This window comes from Pseudopodoces humilis, chromosome 16 (assembly GCF_049639895.1).
Source record: "Pseudopodoces humilis isolate 2021_Gansu_Grassland_sample_001 chromosome 16, ASM4963989v1, whole genome shotgun sequence".
Lineage (NCBI taxonomy): Eukaryota > Metazoa > Chordata > Aves > Passeriformes > Paridae > Pseudopodoces > Pseudopodoces humilis.
In genome coordinates, this window is record NC_142215.1 from 12114748 (window position 1) to 12136454 (window position 21707).

Genomic DNA, 21707 nt, shown 5'->3' on the forward strand with positions numbered 1-21707 from the left:
ATATCCAAAGGATGGCCTAAGCGCACGCAAAAGGGAATTTTCAACTTCATACAAACCAAATATGCATTTCAGTTCCAGCAATCATATAGGTAGATTTCATTGCTCTCTTCATGAAGGTAACACCAGGAAGTTTACTACTGTTTTATGCCACACTCCAAATACAAGAACTTGTCTTGAGAAGCAACAGGGTACTGGGATCTCTGCAGGCAGGCAGAAAGAATTTTTTTGCAGACTAGGGAGCATTTTAAAGAGACTGCAATTCACTGGCCCAATCACCAAGGCAAACAGTGGTCAATTCCTTGTCTGTTCATTTTTTATGCTGCAGCTAAACAGCCTAATTCAGGTCCTCCAAACCTGTGGGAATGTGCCAGTTCTATCTGGTATTAACAACTGTATACAGGGAGACAAGATCTGCATTTCAGAGAATTGTATTCTATAGTTCTCATGTGCCAGAACCTTCTAATTTCCTTCTCTCCACCAGGAAAGGCAGAAGAGCCTAAGGAGCATTTCTTACAGCAACTGAACTTAATGTCACTACCACTATGCCACAGTGAGAGTGAAATGCTATTGCTGCTGCAATAGAAACAGAAATGCCATTGCTGCTGTCACAAGATGATACCATGGCGAATGCTGAGAGAGCAATGCATGCTGTGTTATCATGTATTACAATTTGCACAGATTTTTAATAGGCTTTTACATATTGACCTCATTGAAGCAAACACAGCATCTCTAGAATAAACCTATTCATAATTTGACTGAAATTCTGAGCGGTAGGAGAAAGACAAGTACAGAATATCCATCGAGGCTTCATCATCTGAGGAAGGCAGGTTGCAGAAATGGATTCTGTGGCACTGTTCTGTTCAGATGAGTGATGCAGAATAGCCTGTAGTCATCCCACAGCCAGACAAAGGAAAACTCTGTTCTCCTAGACACAGCTGTCAAGGACATTAAATGCAACAGGGTCCAGCAGAATGCTCCTACTGGTTCCCACAGAGATCTCATCCATCACTATTTATTTGCTCGGTGCTGTCAGTGTGAAAGCCCTTTACCTGATAGGCAAAAGGGAGAAGATGCTATCTTAAGAGAAGACTGTGGAGAAGAGCACAAGGAAGAGTGAGAGACAGGGACAAAGCAAACACCACAAACAGTTAACTCAGAATCTAGCTCATAACACATTTTAGAAGGAAAAATTTTAGTGAAAAGGTCTATTGCAGCAAAAGTATGACTGAAATTAATTCCTATAGATCTAGTTTTCAAAGCACCATCACAAAATAGATCTCGACTCCCATTTCACATAGGGATCTTTCAAAAGAATTATTAGCATGATCTATTTTTAAACTTCTCAAGCTTGCTCTTTTCTATGAGTGATAATCCTGCAAGACTCCCTTTTCTCAGTAAATAGTGGCTCCCTGCAACATGACTTTTCTGAGTATGACATTTCAGAAAGATTGAAGAAGGGTAAGTGTGAGACAGCAGCAAAGTTCAATGGGATCCTTCTCATCTCTGCATCCATTACCTATTTTTTTTTCCTTTTAGATAGGTCTACCCTAGCAATTGGGATTTAGAAATGTTGTTTTTTATACATGCAAATAAGCACATTGGAATAATTGAGACAATTTCCCTACACCCTTGCAGGGTGGTGATGGAGTGGCCAGCATGGGACTGACTCCAGAGCTGGAGCAGCTCCAGTACTTTTGTGTAAAGAAATTTTAAAAACCCAACACAACCAGGGTCTCTGACAGACAGTGTCCTAGGAAAAGTAACAACAGACTATTTAAATACACAAATCAGATGCTAGAAAGTCTGGCAGAGGAACTTTACTGAAGAAATGACAAATACAAGCACAAAGTCCCTATATGCATTTTACAGGCCATCAAAATTCACAAAGAAGAGAGTAATTCACAGAAACAGAATAATCCTGAAAAGCATGATAATCATGAAAACATATGTAGTAAGATGTGCTTTGTAAGTGAAAAAGACTATGCAACACAATGTATAAAATCTGTAAGTAAAAGCATTAGGACAAGGATAAAAATTTCTAGATAAGAAAAAATGCTGAGAGACCAGAAAGATCAAAAGCAGCTAGTAAATCAGTAATAACAGGTATCTTCAGCTTCCACCAATAAAGGTGTATGTCACATTAGGACAGTATTTTAAAAAAAGTTTCTCAACACCTTAAGGAATTACTACTTTTAACAACCAGCTTCAAGCTTACCCTCCACTGAGCCCTCAGTAACAACCCCTGTTTAGCAACAGCAACTATTCACCATGCAATTCCTGGCATTGTGTCAGTAAATAAGGCTGTTGACCAAGCTGTAAAAACTCAAAATATGCTGAGCTGTGGGCAGGTTAGCTGTTTAATTACTTTTTACAAGGGTGCCAGAACGTGACCTAGAAACCCACAGATGGTCATCATCCCCACAACGCCAGGCAGAAACGAGGCACAAGCAGAGCTGAGCTCACAGCTCTTATGCTCAAGTAGATTTAATTACAAGACAAAAAGTCATTGCTTCAAATGCAACAAAAAAATTATCCCCAAAGCATCTTCAGAAAAAACAAAGTGCAGGTGCAACTGTTGTGGGTTTTTAATAGCGAATAAAGCTGCGCTGTGTGTGCAAGCTACATTTGGTCTCTCAATCCTGTAGCTGCGGGTACAAGCACAGTCTGCTGGCATATCCAACAGAACCTCAAACACACAGAGCTGCACCCAGAAGCTGTGCACACAATAAATCTGACACTTTAAAGACTGTTGTAGAAAATCTGGCCGCCAATGTTAAGCTCCAGACCTATGCAAGCGTTTTTTGCTGAATTACCACTTGAAAAGGAGCTTTCATAATGTGAGTGCTGACAACCGTGATTAAGGCCTCGCAAGCAGATGCGACCACAATGCAGCTCACTGGTGGTGACTTCATTTGTTTTTTTAAACAAAATTTCAATACGTAAGCTTAAGATTCTTGTGCTCAATAACTACTGCAACTAAAAATGAAAGGCTGCTCTAAGTCAACTTGAGTAACAAACAAAAATCTGAATAGTTGAAACTTCTTAGGTTTGCATAACTTTTCAGTAAAGTAGGTTTGAGGAAACTTTGCTACTTTTAAAAATAAAACTTTAAAACCAACTTACTACTAAGATTTTTTTAAGCCCTCCTAATTAAAATCCATCTTTACTAAAGTCTACTAAATGGACAACTGAGTCTTTTGTAAAATCATAAGTGCTCAGTATAATAAACCACAAGACAGATCAACATAAGCTACTTTAATATTTCAAGGAGTTCTGCCATTCTTACATTATGAGAAAGCTTGGGTTTATCACTGAAGAAAAAACTTGTCGCATACTCTGTAGTCATTCACTTTCCAAAATAATCAGCCAAGCATTGTTATTATGATTTTGGTTTTCCCATCAGAAGTGGATGCATTTCCAATTACACATCACAAACCCATGAACTGATCCCTACCAGAGGTCTGAAAGCCGAGCTAAATTGTACAGATATTTCAAAATGAGAAGCATCAGAACTGCAACTTTTCTGTCTCTCAGCAGGTATGAGAAATAGGAAGCTCTTTATAAAGACTTCTAGCTGTAACAAATGAGAGAGCAGAAAGCAGGATTGCCTTCAAATAGAAGTAATTCTTGAGTCTGTCAACAAGAAATTTACAAACTACATTAAAGTAGAAACTGAAAGGGGACAGAAGGACCACTACTCTTCATGCACGTAATGCCAGACCCAGCTGGCCACAGGCTTCTACCCACCACTGCAGGCAAGGCCTGTCGCCAGTTCCTCTGCACAGTCAGATCAGCTTCACACCTGAGCAGAGCCTTGTATTGAGACTACACACTTTTACAGAATTTGCCCCAAAAGAAAAATTTTAGGAAGTGGTTAGGTTAAACCTTGCAAGTTAGTGTGGCCTGAAAGGCTGAATTTCAATCCAGGCTAAATTTCAGAATGAAAACATGAATGTTCAACAGCCTTCTCATGACACTGTTTTCACACTCCAGTAAACCAACACACTGTTTTTGTGACTGTCAACATTCATTTAATGGGAGAGTCTAGAATCACTGTTATAGACAAGGTTGTGTTTCAAAAGTCTGTTGGATAGAAATCAATGCCATTAAATAGGACAAATAATATGTACCAGAAATAATTGTACAACAACAGAGAAGTGTAAGATATTTGATTTTGTTCTGCTTGGTCACTTCAGAATGTAAGCTGCTGGTGGGTTTCCAAGTGCTGCAGTGAAAGGACTGGGTCTGTGTGTACAGGCATTTCTTACTACAAAAACACATGCAAAAAGTCTGCAAACTGCAGGAGAACAGAATATATCCATCATTCCCCTTTGTTTCCAACTGCAGTCTCCAGAACGCCCCAACAGCAGCAGCAGTGTCTGGTTTCAGGCAGTGCTTTGTAAATCATTTAAGGAAGATTGAGTGAATATTTTATAAAGTGAAAGGCATAATCACCAGTATTGCATCAGGAAGCAAGTATTTACATTTTTGCTACTGACCACTGTATTTTTAGGAGTAGCTCAGACCATTTATCATGTTACAAGCTGTTCTGGTGAAGAAGCACATGTGAAGCACACCAGGGCACCTTCCCATCAGTGATCCTTAGTTTTGGCTTTTGCCCATATAACATCCACTCTTACAATTTCCTGTAACCTCAAAAAAGTGCATCGATTCAGCCAGAACAATTTCTCTCTTGCTAAGAAAAGATTTAAGCTTTACAATGCTATACAAAATACTTTAATGGCAAGAGAGAGCTTTATGCTTTATTTTAACTTTGTTTCTCCCAAGCAGAACCCAAATTATTTATCTCTTCTTCCTCTACTGTTTAGCTAGCATTCCTTTTTAATTATTTTTTTTCCTTTTCATTCTTTCTTATTTCTGTATACAGAAAGGCTGACTGGGAAAGAAATTGAGTAAAATTTTGGCAGATATTTTTTTGTGCTTTTGCCTTGAGTTTGTTGGGTTTTTTTTGTTTTATTTTGTTTTTTTAACTTCAAGGAGCTTACCTCAGATGTATGAGGTAGCGTAGTAGCCTTTCTTCAGTCTGGTGACTGTTTTCTTTATTGACAGTTCGTTTGACTTCTCGTCTCACAGGAACAGAGAAAGTTCTTTGCCGTAGGAATGTTTGATGATTAGCTGGCATTTCTCTCAAGTCATAGATCACCACAAACATCTTCACCACAGTTTTGTTAGGATTAAATAAGGTCTGAAAAGACAAACAGTTCAATACAATACTCATTAGAGATGACAAGTTTTTTAAAAAACCAACAAACCTAACCCAAACTTGATCTGTCAAAATAGTTCTCTATGTACATTGTTTCTGTGCATACAGAAACATTTTTGTAAAGACATTGTGAAGCCTTTCTGGTTTTCAACACTTCATCTACCAGCAATTCTCATTTTTAAATATAATGCTAAATACAATCTAATCTGAATGAAACACTAGTATATGACTACTCTTACTTTGCTAATCAGCATCCCCGTTTTTGCTTATTTTTCCAGGCAGCTTTTTGTCTACACTGTTTTCCAGACACAATACACTCGCAGGAAGCACAGTGGTGGGCTCCACTTTTAAACCTGAAATTATGAATGTGTTATCTTGGACTAAGTTCCTAAAAGAAAGAGTCAGTTCATTGGTTCTAAGCAATAACTGTGATTTACTTTGTGGGTCTATTACAAAAGTAAAGGTGGTATTAAAATATAACAAAAGGTTTATACAATTATTCAATCTTAATTGCTTTGAAAGAATTTCAGGATTTGGACTGTGGCCTAATTACTTCCCAATCACTTTTCAAAGCCATAGTGTCCCCAGGTATTCCGAATCTCCTGGAAATGATTTTAAGACTCCTCAGAACACAGAAGTGTTCAAAAATTGGCAATCTTTTTTGTCCCACACACACAGGTTTCTACTTTGAATTACTACAGTACCTACAGAGATGCACATTTCCACTGCTAGCTTCATGCTCATCTCCAATAACCTCATCTCTGCATGACTTTCTTGATATTAGTGCTTTCAAGGCACCCTTATGTGCTGAGTACGTACCACTTGTATTGTTCCTGAAGGCGGTACCCGATAACCCCTTTTACCAAGGGACTCTAAAGTAATTACACCCTACAAAAACAAAACACATATTTAGGTCACAGAGATAAACAAATCAAAATGTTCTAGTCATGTAATTGCATTTATGTGAAACATAATCAGTAATTTACAAAAACTAAAAATAGAGAAGGCAATGCATTTAAGATGCAGTTTAAAAATCAACAGCAAGGGCCTTACAGATACTTTGGCAGACCACTAAAAGCTGTGCAATAAGAGATACATTCTCCTCTTGAAAAAAGATTCAAGTTTCCACATCTTCTCCACATCAGGGAGCTAGGAGAAAACAGCTTTCTTTTCAAAGCAGCTGGGAGGTTAAAATGAAACACTTGTCTCCTCCTTTCCATTTCTATATCATCTACAATTGCACTAAATAATACTCCAAATCTCACAGAACTCATTATTGCTTTTCAAAGGCAGCAGATGCACTTAATCTTCCATTTTAATCAAACTTTGGGAAGGATGATATCTGCTTTTGTACCAGCTGTGATCTACAGAGCAGCCCCGAGTGGCCCAGAGGGCTCTGTGACGCTGCTGGCCACGCTCGGGGCACTGCCACACCTCTGGTCACCCTGCAGGTACCACTGCTGCACCCCACTGCGCTGGACTTGAAAAACCCAAACCAAAGAACCAACTGAAAAAACACCCCAAAACAGAGAAACTAGCTATACAAACAGAAACAATGCTTCTGATGATGGAGGCACTACACAAATGCTGTATTAATCCTGGGAGACTCAGCCATAATAGCATATTTGGAAATAGCACATGGAAAAGCCTGAAACAATGAAAGCCAGCTTGGAAAATAAGTAATGCTACTTTAACCATTTGAGGAACATGAGAATCCCTTCACCTCCTAGAAAACCACATGAAATTATCTAGAAAGAGGAAAGCAAAAGAACAGATACTTTTTGCAGCAGCTAAGACATATGAGTTTAAACTCAAAGCCATTACTAAGCAATTTCATTTTCTGAATACTTTCCAAAACAGAAGGGTCAGAAATATGGTAACTGCTATGAATTTAAAATCTAAATATTGGAATACTCAGATGTTCATTGCTTGACTTACATGTTTAAACAAACCCTTTATCATATATTAGATAGACATACACATACAAAAACCTCTAAAAACTGCATCTGTCACCTATATAAAATTGAGGTACCTTAACAGGCAATCAGAACAAATCCAGCCTCTGATTCAATGCCAGCACACAAGACACCATTTGCTTTTTGCAGAGGAGCACTTTTAGACATGCAAAACCCATGCTGTCACTGTAGAAAGGTGGAACAGAATTAGCACCCAGAGACTGAGAACACAAACATTGTGTTGCTGCAAACATCAGCAAACCATGCAGCCTGTGAGAGTGCCCAGTGTCACGGCAGCCCTGACAATATCTGCTTTAAAAGAAAGGGCTGAATAACTTCCAAGTCTAAGGTCTCCATCAGCAATTGCTCCTTGGCCTGTACCTCAGCCACTCTGCAGAGTGGTTAGTTGCCCAGAGAAGCTGCTTGTTGGGACAACAAAAGGTATCCTGTTATGTCCAGCTATTGCCTCACTGCTATTTTAAGTTAGATGGATAAAAAGAGATGTTGGGGCTTTATCCCTGCAATGTGGGGGGAGACAAATACATTCAATATCCCAAGACAAGAACAGCTGAATGGTGGGGCAGAGGAGTAGAAGGAAAAGCACTAGCTAGCGAAAGGAAGAGGGACAGGAGAACTCTGTCATAGGCAGTTGAAAATAAGCCAGATTGCTGCAAATCTTTATTTTCTGAACCCTCTACTCACCAAGCTCTTGCTCTTCACCTCCACATATCAGAATTTATTTAAAATAAATCCAACCACACATTTACCATGTAAGGAGAGGGCGCATTGTCATCTGAAACGCTGTAGAATGACACTTCAACTGGCAGAGTCATGTGCGTGGGACAAAAGACTCCACTCGCTCCCACCTCTGCTGTGAAACCCTCCACGACACCAAGCGGGTCCAAGCGGAAATTCAGGACAGATTCCTGAAAAACAAAGCACATATAGCTTAGGTTGGGAACACCTCAAAATAATCAGAGCATAACTAATCAGGAAACAAGTGCAAAAGCCTACAGAGAACTTTATTGCAGCAAGGATCTATGTTTGATTTTCAACATATACTATGTGAAAAAAAAAATTAACCTAGATTCTGTAACCTTCCCCAGCAAATTCAGCTCTGTATTTCACAAAACAATACAACCTGTTCATGCACTGGCTATTAGTTGCTGTTATTAGATATGCTACATGAAGTGAAGAGCTGGAGCCTGCACTTCAAACATGTTCTGTTTAACACACTAATTTAATCCATCTTTTGTGACATACTAAGTAGACTTTAAGAGTGAAAATGTAAATCCCTTTTTCTAGGTAAGTACATTATAAACATAGACAATTACAGGTTATTGAATCTCATTTATGGCAACAGAACATCTTCTAACTTGACCATAGTGGGAAACAAAAGCTTAAGCAACTCATTGTGTTTGATTCTCTGAGACAGAAGATGTCTGGCACATGAAATAAAGTGTCTTTACAGCTGGAAATGAAAACAAATTTTATTCAATTCAGTTAGGAACTTTTACATTCTAATAATGCTGGAATTGGTTCACAGTAATATACTTTTAAAAGCAGTACAGAAGAGTACTAAAAACACCACAACAATTCTGGAGAATATGCAATACCTCAAAGTTTCCCAGAAGGCTCAGACTTGTAACTGGTGGAGCGCTAGAACTTAAAAATGGTTTCCCATGGCTGTCTGGATCACCGTCTCTGTTTATACATTGTTGTGGGCTATTAAAAAAAGACAGAATAAATACAAAGGATAAACACATTTGCTTTTGTCTTCTGGGTATAAACAGCTCTAGAAAGAATAATTTAGTTACTGTACTACAAAATGTTGTCCTAAAGAAGTAACAGTTGAACACTATTAATACTATGGCTATTAATACTTTAGCAGAACATTTTCTAATTAACTGAAAAAATATTTTCACCAGCTTTACATTACAAGGGATAAAGACAATAAAAACTTATTTTGATTCCTGCTAATGGAGTTAAAGAACATCAGATTATTTTCTCTTGTATGTGGGTACTTTTGTCTCATATTCTGAAATATATCTCATATTTCCAATATCAGACTATCATAACAGAAGTTGTTTATGTTGCATGAATTAATGTATAAAAGGTCATGACTGCCCCTTTTTAAAAGCCTGTCTCTCTGAACAAGAGAAAATGCTTAACATGTTCAACACTAAGAACAAAATACAACACAAAACATTGGTTTGAAAGAGAATCAACAATTACTAGCTTTTCTGTCTGAAAACTCCAGCCTATCTGACAGCATATCTACTCCTGCATGGGACAGAATTCATTCTGCCAGCAACTCTCATTCCATGGTTATGTCCCAGAGATGTGCTAACCTGGAAACTCCCAGGGCAACTTGTCTGCTGAGCCTTGTATCAAAATAAGGGTTCTTTTGAAAGCATTTTTTTTGTCTTTGCTAACATGCTTTGATTTTGCATATAAATACACACAGACACACACACATATATATATATATACATATATATACACATTATACCCCCCCCGCCAAAACATCTCAATGTTTCTGGTAAATTAAACATACCTTCTTGCAGACAGACATTTCAACAATGATGAATCCAGATCAAAGCACCCAGACTGTGTTTTCCTTTGAGGAACCTCAACAGGGAAAGAAGATGCTAATTTGAAAACTGAACTGCTACCACAGAATTTTACCAAGTAAGCACATTCTGCCAAGAATTTTCATGACATTACAAATTTATAAAAGCAGAGTAGAGAATGTAATTCCTATACAGTTTAAACTTAGTGAAGAAAGTTCTAGGATTATACATTATAGGGCTAAGTTCTGATTAACAGGAAGTATTCCAAAAAAGACATTCAGGAAGCTGATGTCTCTTTGGAACAGGACAAACTATTACTAATAAACAGGCTGTAATAATTTCCATCCAATATCCCTGAAAACATGACAGCGTTTACAGGCAATGAAGAATGAAGCATATCATGTGTTGATTACAGGACATCACTACTTCAGTAGTTTTAACAGGAACTGTTTTTTTAAAACTCCAACCAACCTACCAAGAACTGCAACACTTGCCCAGTGTCTGCCCTATCACAGCAGCTTTGTTACATTAAGTCATTTCATGACACCTCTGGTTACTGAAGAATGTACAGTATTAATTGTTCACACAAACAAAGACTTTGGAATAATGGGAAATCAGGCATTAAAAACTAACACAAAACCTCCTAAATGACAAAATGTTATCTTACACTTAAAACATCGATCTTCAACATGCTTTCTTTTGTGCTCTAAAACAGCACCATAGCATTGTTTCCATCGCTTTTTCTAATGCCACCTTTTGTTAATCTTGATATGATCTCAACAACTGTCTTTCATATTTTCTTTTCCAAAATTATTGTTCAGCCTAATTTACATGTTAACTCTCACTAAAGCATTAATTTCTACCCACAAGAGTATTCACTGTGACACAAAGTATCACACACATGACGCACACTTCACCTAGGTATTTTATAATTTTATACCATGCACACACATTAGAAGAACAAATAGTCCCTTTCTCAGCCAAAGGAATTTCAAGAATAACTTACAGGACTTGAAAGCAGAGGCAGTCCAGTTCTGGGATGAAAAGCCTTGGTTGAAGTTCCATCCAGGGATCGAAAATTGTGTTTCCGCCATGTATTTGTGTGTTTTAGAGATGGTGCTTTCTGCCAGCAAAGCAAATTTACTCAGGTTATCAATGGGATATTTCAGTGACATATCATGATAACACTCGCTTGCTGTAAGGGAGAAGATTCCTGACCCAGGTGGATCTACATCACACTAGCATGGGATGAAACATTCAGTGTAAGTTGACTCAATCTACAGCTACACAGACTGCTCCCAAAAGATCACATTCCATACTCAGATGGGTGTATTTTTACAAACCAGGATGCCTCACTGCCCATGGCAACAGTCATTCAGAACTCTGTCACCATGAGGGGAATAGGACAGTGCTCTTCTCCATGTTAAGCTGATGAAGTTTAAGTGGCCAAGTCACCCCATCACACAGAAACTTTTGACAGGTCACCTTGTCAACTAGACCATGGCATGAAGTTGTTTCTTGAACACCTCCAGGGATGGTGACTCCACCACCTGAGCAGTGGAGCACCATTCTCATGCTTAACCCTTTCCATGAAGAAGTTCTTCCTGAGTTACTTCAGGCCAAGATTACAATGGTAATATGCTGCTACCTACAAGGTCAGGCTGAAAGGCCCTTAGCAGACAGAGGGTACAAGCTATCTGACAAAGGACAGCTATAGGAATTATTCTGTTCCCATATGTATTTACCTGTACATCTGGGTTCTTCTGCCGCTCACATTTAACTACATTGTCTTCTGCAGGCTTCTTCTGACAAGTGTTTTGAAAATTGAGGCCTGTTGGGTCTTCATTCTCATCATGTGCAGTTTTTGTTTTATCTTGTTTGGTTTTGTTTTTGAAACTGTCATGGTCTTTATTTAAATAATTTTCAATACTAACAAGCTGAGTATTTTGCTCATAAATATTTGGTTTTTTGGAGTCTCTGTCTAAACACTTGAGCTCATTTTTGTGCAAAGAGTCAGATATCGGCATCATAGTTGCTTTTTTTGTACCTTCAAGTATTCTGCATTTTTCTATCTGTAAATTATTAAAACTGTCTGTGCCATTGTTCTCACTAACAACTGTTCTTTCTTTAAGTTTATTTGTGCAAATCTGTTCATCAATGCTGCTGGAATTTGAACCCTGTTTAGTTATATTGGTTATCTGGTCTTTCTGTGCATAACCAGAATGTATTTCCAATTTATCTGGAACTTCAGATTTATTTTCTTTAATACACGATGATGATGATGATGATGTGTGAATGCTATTAAATGCATGAGAAGTTTTATTTGAAGTCTGATGAAATGCATTTTGGACAGCTTCACTGGGTTTTGCTAAAACCAATTTTCTTCTTGCTTGGACTTTCAGAGAAGTCTTCAATTCTCCATCAAACCTAGAAGGAGTGATAGGAGTATCAGGTGTCTTTGTCCCTGATTTACTGCTGTCTTCCAACAAAGAAAAATTTGATTTAGCAAAAGAAACAGAAGACGGTTCCTTGCCTTTCTTCAGCAAATTTTCATCTTCATATGTACTTCGGAAAATTTTTGACGTGACTGGATTAGCCTCATGCATTTTGAATGGACGTCCAGCAACATGGGAAGTAGCTGGATCACAATGAATCAAGTGTTGGGCAATCCTTGCTATCACCTCCTGCCGCTCCTGGAGCAGGGAATCGATCAGGGGGTTACTCTCTCCTGCTGACTGACGACCACAGTGGTTCCCTGGAACACGGGCATCGAGCAGTGTGACCTCTGGCACGGCTCTAGTTTTGCCTTCGCCACCATCTTCCTGTATTGCATTGTCTAAGTTGGCAGCTGAAACAGGGGAGCTTTCCTTGCTTTTCCTTGGCAAGTTTTCCTCTTCGAAAGTACTCCGAAAAGCTTTTGGTGTAGCCGAGATGTTTTCATGTGCGGTGAATGGACGCCCAGCAACAACTGGTGAAGTAGCTGGATCACAGTGAATCAAGTGCTGAGCAATCCTTGCAATGACTTCCTGGCGCTCTTGAAGCAAAGAGCCTATCAAAGGATTGGTTTCTCCTGTGGGCTGATGAGAGCAATGACTATTTGAAACACGGGAATCAACTAGAGAATAGGATTTAAAAGTTCTGACCGGTGTTTCATGGGATTGTGTCTTATTGTTTGCTGAGGAATTGTAGCACTGAACTTTAGACTGTGATGCCCCAAAGTCAGACCCAAGTCCAGTAGATGGATAAAGTTTTAAATTTCTAAAAGATGTAGTAAATTCAGGCATCTTTTTTCCATTAAGTAGGCGTTCAGGTGTCATTGTCCATGTCTGTTTCCCACGAAAACGCTGTGGACTGGAAGTGCTGCGTTGCTGAGCAGCACTGGGATCGCTGCACTGATGGAACTTACGCTCTTGCATTCGCTTTTCATAAAAGCTAAGGTTGGTGTGAATGCTGCAGGTCAAAACCGGGTAATTGGATTGCCTGGGCAGGGACTGGACGCTGACCCTCAAGGCCACATTGTGAGAAACATTAGGAACAGGAAAGACATGCTCAGTGGGTGTCTGGGAGAACGTCCATTGCAAGTCCACATCTGCAGCGCTCACCCTGAAACAATACCAAAGGGCATTTACAAGAACAGCTAAATGAAAAGTTTTTAATTATCTACTTTGTAACAAATGTCTAAGAAAAAGCACTAGAAACATCAGCAACTGCTGTACTTTGCGTAGTACACAAATCCTACAGAACTCCCAAGTACCGGGCCAACAATATGCCACCTTCTAAAAGCAAGCAGGAAAGCAGGAGAGAAGAATGATTTTAAGACAAGCTGCAGCAATCTGCAAGCAGCAAATGAGTTTTTTTCCATTCCAGGCATACCTGTACAGGATGTTTCGGGGAACAGCACCATGTGAAACACTCAGCCACGCGCTCAGCTGAGAGAAGAAAACAAAGGAGCGAACAGCCAATAAAAGGGTCTTCTCTTCAATAAATCGATCTCCACTCCTAAGGCATTTAAAGACAAACACATGAGTGTTGGTAAGAATACTCAGAGACCTATTAGAGCTCAAACATTGTCAGATCTTCAGTCAGAAAAAAAAAAAATATAGCTTAATCAAGCAAAGAAAAAACTCCTCAAACATTTTGAAGATTCCAGAGCCTGATTTGTTTTTATACACATTACAACTGACAAAATTTGACATAAATGTTACATGCATTAAAAGGACCATTTGCAGCCAGGATCATTTCATACTCTGCACTGCACAATGTACACTGCAGAAATTTTGAGTATAAGACAACTAAAATTGAAATGCTTGAATTGCCTGAATTGAATTGCTTTGATTTCACTAGCAAACTGTGGTTTTCTTAGATCAGTCCTCACAGCAAAGAGCCAGTTCAAAAACACTAACTGATTACTTTAAGGACTTTAATTTTACAAGATTCTTGAAATTATCAACTAATCCTCATATCCAACTTACTGTCGAGGAACTGGCTCCAAAATCCACCTTTCTAACAACAATGCATCTTGTTTGATTGCAGGATCATTTAAATCATTCCCCTCTGTGGTGGGCCCTTCATCACTATAGCAACAGTCTGGAAGTAGCATCACTTCTACCATGATTGGAATATTGTTCTTCCACAGAAGCATAACCTCAGATCTGGTTCGCCTGGCCTGACGACACTGAGGGAAAGAAAAATGTCAACATACATAAGCCATAAAAATACTAGCCAGATTTAAATCTAATTTAAAAGCATGTTCCAAAGTACTAGAGAAGGGTAAGGGTCAAATTCTGATTGGTTTCACCAGAACTGAAATAAGATTCCAGAGTTATTAAATGAAAAAATAATTAACACATCCCTTACAGTTGCCATTTGAACAACTTTCTTTAGGAAATTTAAAAAGCTTGTAAAAATCCATTTCCCCAACCACTGCACTTTGCTACCTTGTAGTTCTCTCTCCACAAGGCACCCTCTTGGGCAGACAGACTCAAGTAGTATCTTTATAAATTGTGTCTTGGAGCAGGCTAACTTCTGCATGAACATAACTTAAATTCCCACAGTACTTAAGAACTTTTACTTGAGAGATGGGATGCTCCAACCTTACTCCCGAACAGACTGGCTAGATTTGATGTGCTTGTGTTTTTTGGATCACTAACTTTTCAAGAACACCTGGAAAAGCAAAAAGTTAGGCAAGTGAGCCTACATTTTCTCAAGAGAAACCCCAGACCAAGAATACTAAGTATAGTGCTTGTCATTTGCATAATAAAGATTCAAACAGGCACTGCATTCAGGTAGTGCAGAACTTCTTGTTCAAGGATAAAAGGCTTAATGATCTCTCATTTTAAGGACAGATCTATTATTAGTAGGATACTGAATTACATACTCATTTAAATGAAGGACTGACAGAAAGCCATTGTTACTCATGCTTAACTGTGAATCCTCTGTGGGTTCTTGGCTGACTTTAACCATGGTAGCAAGAATTTGTCACATGAAATGGGTACCACCACCATACCTGAGCCAGTTTGTCGCTGCATTCATGCTTAGTTGTTGGTGGCTGACTTGACTGTGCTGGTGGGCAGTGAAAGCCCTCTGTCCTGCCCTTGATTGAGTACTCTGGTGTCCGGCCCTCAGTGATCAGCAAGGCCAAGGAGACCAGGAACTCCTCAGCTTCATACTCAAAGTATTCATCCAAAGTATCTGTCATTTCAAAAAGACAAAAATTAATGACATTTGTTGTATAACAACTGTTGGCTGACCCTGCAGTTTGTTTCAATTACACTTGAAATGAGAGTGGGCTATGGGAAATGGATCTCGGTGTCAGACTGGCTGCACTCCTCACAAAACCCACCACTCCCCACTCCAGCACCACAGAACAACTTTCCTCATCTCATAATGCTGTCACTACAAAGAACTCTGTTTTTCAACAGCTTTTCTAGAAGACAAAAGGTTTCCTGGGCTCTTGTGGGAGAAGCCTGATGACAAGTATGACTTGGCATTGTTATTATCATCTGACAGATAGAATAAGAAGTCACAATATATCATAAAATAGATTAAAAATTGAAGAAGAAAAAGAAATATTTACTTCTATTATGGAAAAAATGGGACACAATGTTCTTTAAGATTTTTATTGCAAGTCCCTCCTGCTGAGAGCAAGGCTTACTTCAGAGGTCCATTTTTAGTTATCATTAACACATAGGAAATGTTCCAAAGAAACATACAGAGTATTCATTGTTTTGTACCATGGTCAGTCTAAACTTGTGCAAAGAATGAAAACTCAACAAGTCTCTGTAGACAAAGCAGCAGCTGGCATTGCTCTTCATGAAGAGCCCTGGCACACTCAGTTCCCACAGAGTTCAGATGCACCATTTTATGATGTTTTATAGAGCACTCTTCTCCTCCTCCTCCTCCTCCCTCATCACGAGGATGTCACCCATCATTCAAACAGATTTAAGTACAACCAGATCATGTCGTTCCCCTCTCTGCTTCAAAACACTTCAAGTTTCAAAATTATTTAATTACTGAAGAGGTTACAGAAAACTCTCTTTTCCATGAAAGCTAAAATACATTCACTTCAAAGTCTATTTTAAGAGCAGAAAAGAAAAGCGAGTGGAGGCAGGGCTGCCAGCAGTTCTTTACCTTTATTTTGATGCTTTAGGGGAACAAAGCACATGACATCTTCACAATTTTAGCTTAAATGTCCTATGTCATCCACCAAAACTGCCACAGGGAGAGAGTTAATTTCTATTCATGTTTCAATTATCATGCATAAAATACCTTTCAGAAGTCTTTTTTGTCTTGGTCCCCTAATAGCAGAGCATTTGGCAAACATTGCAAGGCAGACTTGAGAGATGCATACAAGAATGGATGCGTGAAACAAAAGCTCCAATTAAATGTGCAATTATCTGCATATGCAAATCATAAAGTGTAGAACTAGCTTTTGCATGTACATATTTGCCTAGCCCAGGCTTGTGCACAACAGACGCCAGGGCTTACAGACTATTTGAAGGGATCTACACAAAGTAAGAGAAGTCAGCCCACTGCTGAAGAAGAGCCAGAGGACTCTTTTACTATTAAAGTTATTAATTACCCTGAAGGACCCAATATGGCATGTGAACAATACATTAATTCATCTGGCATGAGTTAAAATGGTCATTTACTCGATGGATGGCAAAAAATATCTAATAAAGGGTGCATGAAAGATGAAAGGAATGGTAAATAACAGAGAAGACAAGACTCTTAGGTAGTGATATGAGTCACCTACAAAATTAGGCACCTGCACTTTTTTTTCAGCTGGAAGTCTGGTGAACAATAGGCAAGTCATACTTGGGAATAGGAAAAAGGAATTTGGGAAGACTCTGAAAAGGATTTGGATAAACAACAGACAAAAAAAAATGCAGTATTATCTTGCTGCTAAGCTCATCTTTGCATGCCCAAAGGCCATGGTAATTTCAAGAAAGTCACAGCAGGAAGGATCACTACTGAAGTATTTTGCCTACTCTGATACAAAAGTTCAAAACTCTAGAAAGTGTTCAACAGGAGTGAAATTAATTTAAACAAGAATTGTCTCATGCTTAGCAGACTAAACAAAACTAACTCCCCCCTACAAAAACCTATAAGAATTGTTTTTTAGCAGGTAACAGTAAAACAGACATGCCCTTCAATTATCATTAGCAGTTTACCAGATGAAGACTTTCTATTATTTAGCTCTCTTTTTAAGAAGATAAACCATATATTATCAAAATCTTTGGGATCTGACACAAATTAGCTATGGCCAGAGTGCTTCTGCTGATCAGTTAGATTCAGGCAAAAAACCCTCCCCTTTTTTGTATTAAAAAGGCTCTGATAACAAAGCTTATAGTGCATACCTGAAGTGCTCAGGGCCTTCACAGACATAGCACAGCTCACTACAAGACACAGACAGTTTAAGCTGTTCAGATGAAAGATCCAATGAATAGTAAATAAGCAAGACCTACTGAATAAAGGCAGGTACATATTCTGAAATAATCATCACTCGAGAATCAGATTACAATCACAATATTGCCTAATGTAAACAGGTAAAGCTCACTTTCAAGTTCAATTTACAAATACTGCCTCTGTTCCTGTATCAGACCTATTACCTCAGAAGCAACCAGTTTCTTGCCTTAAGAAGGAAGAGAAGATCCAACCAGCTAAAGAGTTAGAGTTATATTGGCTGCAGTTACAGAAACACCATGTTGTTTCAAAATAAAAACGGCATCACTAAGAAGCCTATGTTGAACTAGGAAATGCTGCAGCATTATGAAGATAGGGCCAGCACTTTAAAATTATGCCAGCAATGGACCAACCAGTTATTCAATCTGGACATAAAAAAAAAATAAAATTAAAGAACAAACAGCCAGAGATATTGAGAAATAATTTTCTTCCTACAAAGTTCATGTGGCATCTTTTTTTAGCTCCACTAGATTTATATATAAATTTAGCAACTTCTAAGAGTTTTCATAAAGGAAAAGAAACCTATAGCCATCGAGAAGCCTGGTAGTTGTTCTTACACAACAGACAGATTATGCAAGTTGATGCAATTCAGGACAAGGGTGGAATGACATTTATAGAAACAGCAAACTCAGTGTTTAGTTAAAAAAGTCTTATTCTGTGTGTGCTGTTACTGTTTGGTTTTGTGTACGAATCAGCCCTAGGACATGTCATATATTGTGTATAGAATAACCTCAGTCCTCTAACCTGGGTGTACAACTATTATTATTGTTCTGCTTCATTTCTAGCAATGCAACATGCCAAGTATATAGCATAAAATATGCATCTCTGCACAGTCTGGGGTTTATTCTCCTTAAAATAGCAAAAAATCCAGTTAGTTGACACAAGCAAGTGAGAATTAAAGTAATAAGGCACTACAGCCCTCTAACCAATACATTGAAACAAAAGGTTATTGACCAGGTGGGCACAAGAGATAGCAGCAGGTGTCAGACTACTCAAGGAGGAAGAAATTTAAATTTTGACTGAAGCTACTGTGCACAGAGCAAAGCATACAGTACTGGAGAACAGAAACATGAAGGCACATCATTTTGTTTTTCTTTGCTACCTGAACATACCAACCTCAACAAAGATGATTTTCTAGACCTTCTGGAAAAACAGAAAAGCTCATTTAACCAGAAATGTCATAGAGTCTTCAAATCCTTGTCCTACCTCCACTGCACACAGGTGCATGAGCACTGGAATACAGAGTAAGGACCTACTATCTCCCCCCGCCACCCCCCCCCCCCCCAAAAAAAAGGGAAATTGGCTCACATCCTGAAATGCCAATTAAGGTTAGTTATGTGGTAGTAGGGATTCATAAATCCACTTAACTGTAACCCAAGGACTCTCCGAAAACTTCAGTTAATTGAGTTATGCTCAGCTGACTTCTTTCCCTACTAGGTCATGCTTGTGCAGACCAACTCCCTTCCCTTTCCTATCACAGCTTTTTCTGTAGTAATTACAGAAAATGTTTTCCTGAAATACATGTTTTAGAAGAGCATTTAATCTGTTTTCTAGGCTTAGGCCAGGAAACAAAGACATTTGGTATTATGTAACCCATTGTGTTCCAGGTGCCACCAGAAGATGCATCTGGGAGCTGCTTGTTCCTTGTTCTGCCTGGGCACAGCAAGGCAATAAACAGCCCCAGCAGAGCCTCTCCTGCCCCATGCTACCATCCCATCATGGCCAGGTTGTGACACAACCACAAGCTCCCCTAGTCCATGCTTATTTTGTTGTTCTAGAACCTCTCACACTGCACTGCTCACCACAACTGTCTACCAAGCTCGTCCTATTCTCAGAAAAAGAGCACATTTTTTGCAAAGAGGCTTTCTTCAAAGAAAGATTATTTCGTTCAACTGGAAGTATCCTTTAATCCTGACCTTTACTGATTGAAGGCTACTTCCTTTGAGAGTCCATGAAACAACTAATAATTGCCTTTGAATATGCTCTGTAGCAGCCCAGACCTTTCCTGGAAAATCTTTAGGCACCCATACTGGATTTTGAAGGCCACTGATTAAAAGTAATCACATTCCTATTTTACTTAGAAAGTTGAAACCCAGGAAGTTGACACCCAGTAAGAAAAATACTTAACAAAATATGGAATGTGTGGTGTAGGCTGTTGGGATTCCCAGCTGATGCAAGCCCTGCTCCTGCCCTACCCAGGCTGTCCAGTGGGCACCGTGGCACAGTTGCCCACATCTGCTCTTTCCTTCCTTTTTCAAAGACTAAGAGAATGGCTTAAGTACTTGGATTTATTTTTTGTGCTTTCAGTACTGGCAGTCCCTAAGGAGACACTTCAGCCCGAGGGTCCCATGGCAGGAGAATCAGGTAAACTGGAGGAAAAGTGGCTGCACTGTCAGCACTCAGAACCCATCACCTCCCAGCAAGGGCAGTGCTCTGCATTGCAAAAATTACAGCAAAAGCTCTTCCTGCAAATCAATCAACCTGAATAGATTTTATTATCTTGCTATTCCAATAAACGGGTTAAAGGTACTTCCACATTTTAAGAATAAGGTAGAGATTCAAGAAACTACTGTAAAGGAAATGAAACACAATGTAAATGTTTGACTAACAGCTTCTCTTCTGGAATTAGAAACACCTACGGATGCTTTGGTTAACTAATTCCATGTTGTGCTTAACTTCAAAAGAAAGTTGCCCTTGAATCCCCCAAATTCAAGATTCTCTAAATGAGCAGTCATGTTGTGTCTGCATATTACAAACCCATAATTATATCTGAAGTCACACGCTTCAAAAGCTTTGCAATATTAAGAGTTTAGGTATAATTTAAGCTATCAAGAGTTAAAGTCATGAGATGGCCCACTTTTTTCAAGAAACAAGCCATTAGTTACTTAAACTCAAGCAAATGCAGTGAACTGGTTACTCACCTTCATTTAGGAATAATCCAATACAGATACACACATTGATAACTGTTTTACATTCTTAAGGCTCAAGATCTTTGAGCTCAGGGACAGTTGTGAAAACATGAGGGGAGTAGCACCATAATTCATTTTGTTACTGTCTGCTTTTTCCAGGGTACCAAACTGAATCACTACCTGGGTATCAAAGCAGTTCAGCTGTAGGCAGAAAATGCCAGCATAGGAATTTATATTAGAACTGGTGCATACCTGCTATTCAAATAAAATAACAGTATAAGCAATAAAAAAAAAAGTCTGGTCCTACTTAGTTTCACATAAAACAGGAAGAATTTCACCTGCTTCTGTGTTGTTATGCCAGTTTATAACCAGAAAAACCTTGTAAGTAAGGAGGTATTTTTAAAACCCAAGACAGAGCTATGTGGAGCTGATCAAGTTATTCCAGAGTTGCAGAGCAATTAAAATCAATCAGAGCCATGAGCTCCACTGCAGAGTGCCATGCTGCATTAATTCCCTGGGTACGTATGTATCACTGCTCATCTCCTGCACGTCCCCGCTGGACACCTCTCACAGCACCCAGACCTAATCTCGAGGCAGCTTTACTGTAAACAGAGAGCCTGGTTTTAAAACTGGGCTGGGGGAAAAAAAAGTACAATTCACATTTTACTAAAACTTACTCAGGTTCAAACAGCTTAATAAGTACATAAAATCCATTTAAAGCTTAAGTTTCCTGCAGTCATCTCAGAAACTACTGTTCTCTGGGAGTGTAAAATGCAGACTGTTAAACTGATCTGGGTGTTCCCATCTTGCTTCCTGCGTTTTGGCTGACATCCTATTTTGCCATCACCATGCTGCTTACTGAGTCACTCCTCTCCATCCAACTGTAGCTTCTATTTTTATCTAAGTAACAACAGTTTAATGTGCTTCTTTTGATTTCTTGGCATTAAACCAGATTCTAGATCCAATATTTGCATTTTGATCGCGGAAACTGCTTTTGTTTCCCCTTAAGTGGACAAAAGAAAGGAGTAAGAACTAATGGTATAAGCTGAATTATTTCTTGCTCCACAATGAAATCACAAAT

At 38.9% G+C, this 21707-nt stretch overlaps 1 protein-coding gene across 4 annotated transcripts in view; it reads right to left on the reverse strand.

Moving 5' to 3' along the window:
• The window catches only part of ATOSA (atos homolog A), a 46027-nt gene that overhangs the window by 930 nt on the left and 23390 nt on the right, over window positions 1-21707 (reverse strand). For all 4 annotated transcript variants that reach the window (XM_014251091.2, XM_088063097.1, XM_088063095.1 and 1 more), the window contains exons 2-11: window positions 15259-15443; window positions 14225-14427; window positions 13626-13751; window positions 11498-13355; window positions 10759-10875; window positions 9737-9810; window positions 8796-8904; window positions 7947-8105; window positions 6044-6112; window positions 5007-5206 (exon numbers count right to left, since the gene is read on the reverse strand). In XM_014251091.2, the coding sequence (XP_014106566.2) occupies window positions 5007-5206; window positions 6044-6112; window positions 7947-8105; window positions 8796-8904; window positions 9737-9810; window positions 10759-10875; window positions 11498-13355; window positions 13626-13751; window positions 14225-14427; window positions 15259-15443 (3100 nt within the window). The remainder of the gene's footprint in view (window positions 1-5006; window positions 5207-6043; window positions 6113-7946; window positions 8106-8795; window positions 8905-9736; window positions 9811-10758; window positions 10876-11497; window positions 13356-13625; window positions 13752-14224; window positions 14428-15258; window positions 15444-21707) is intronic.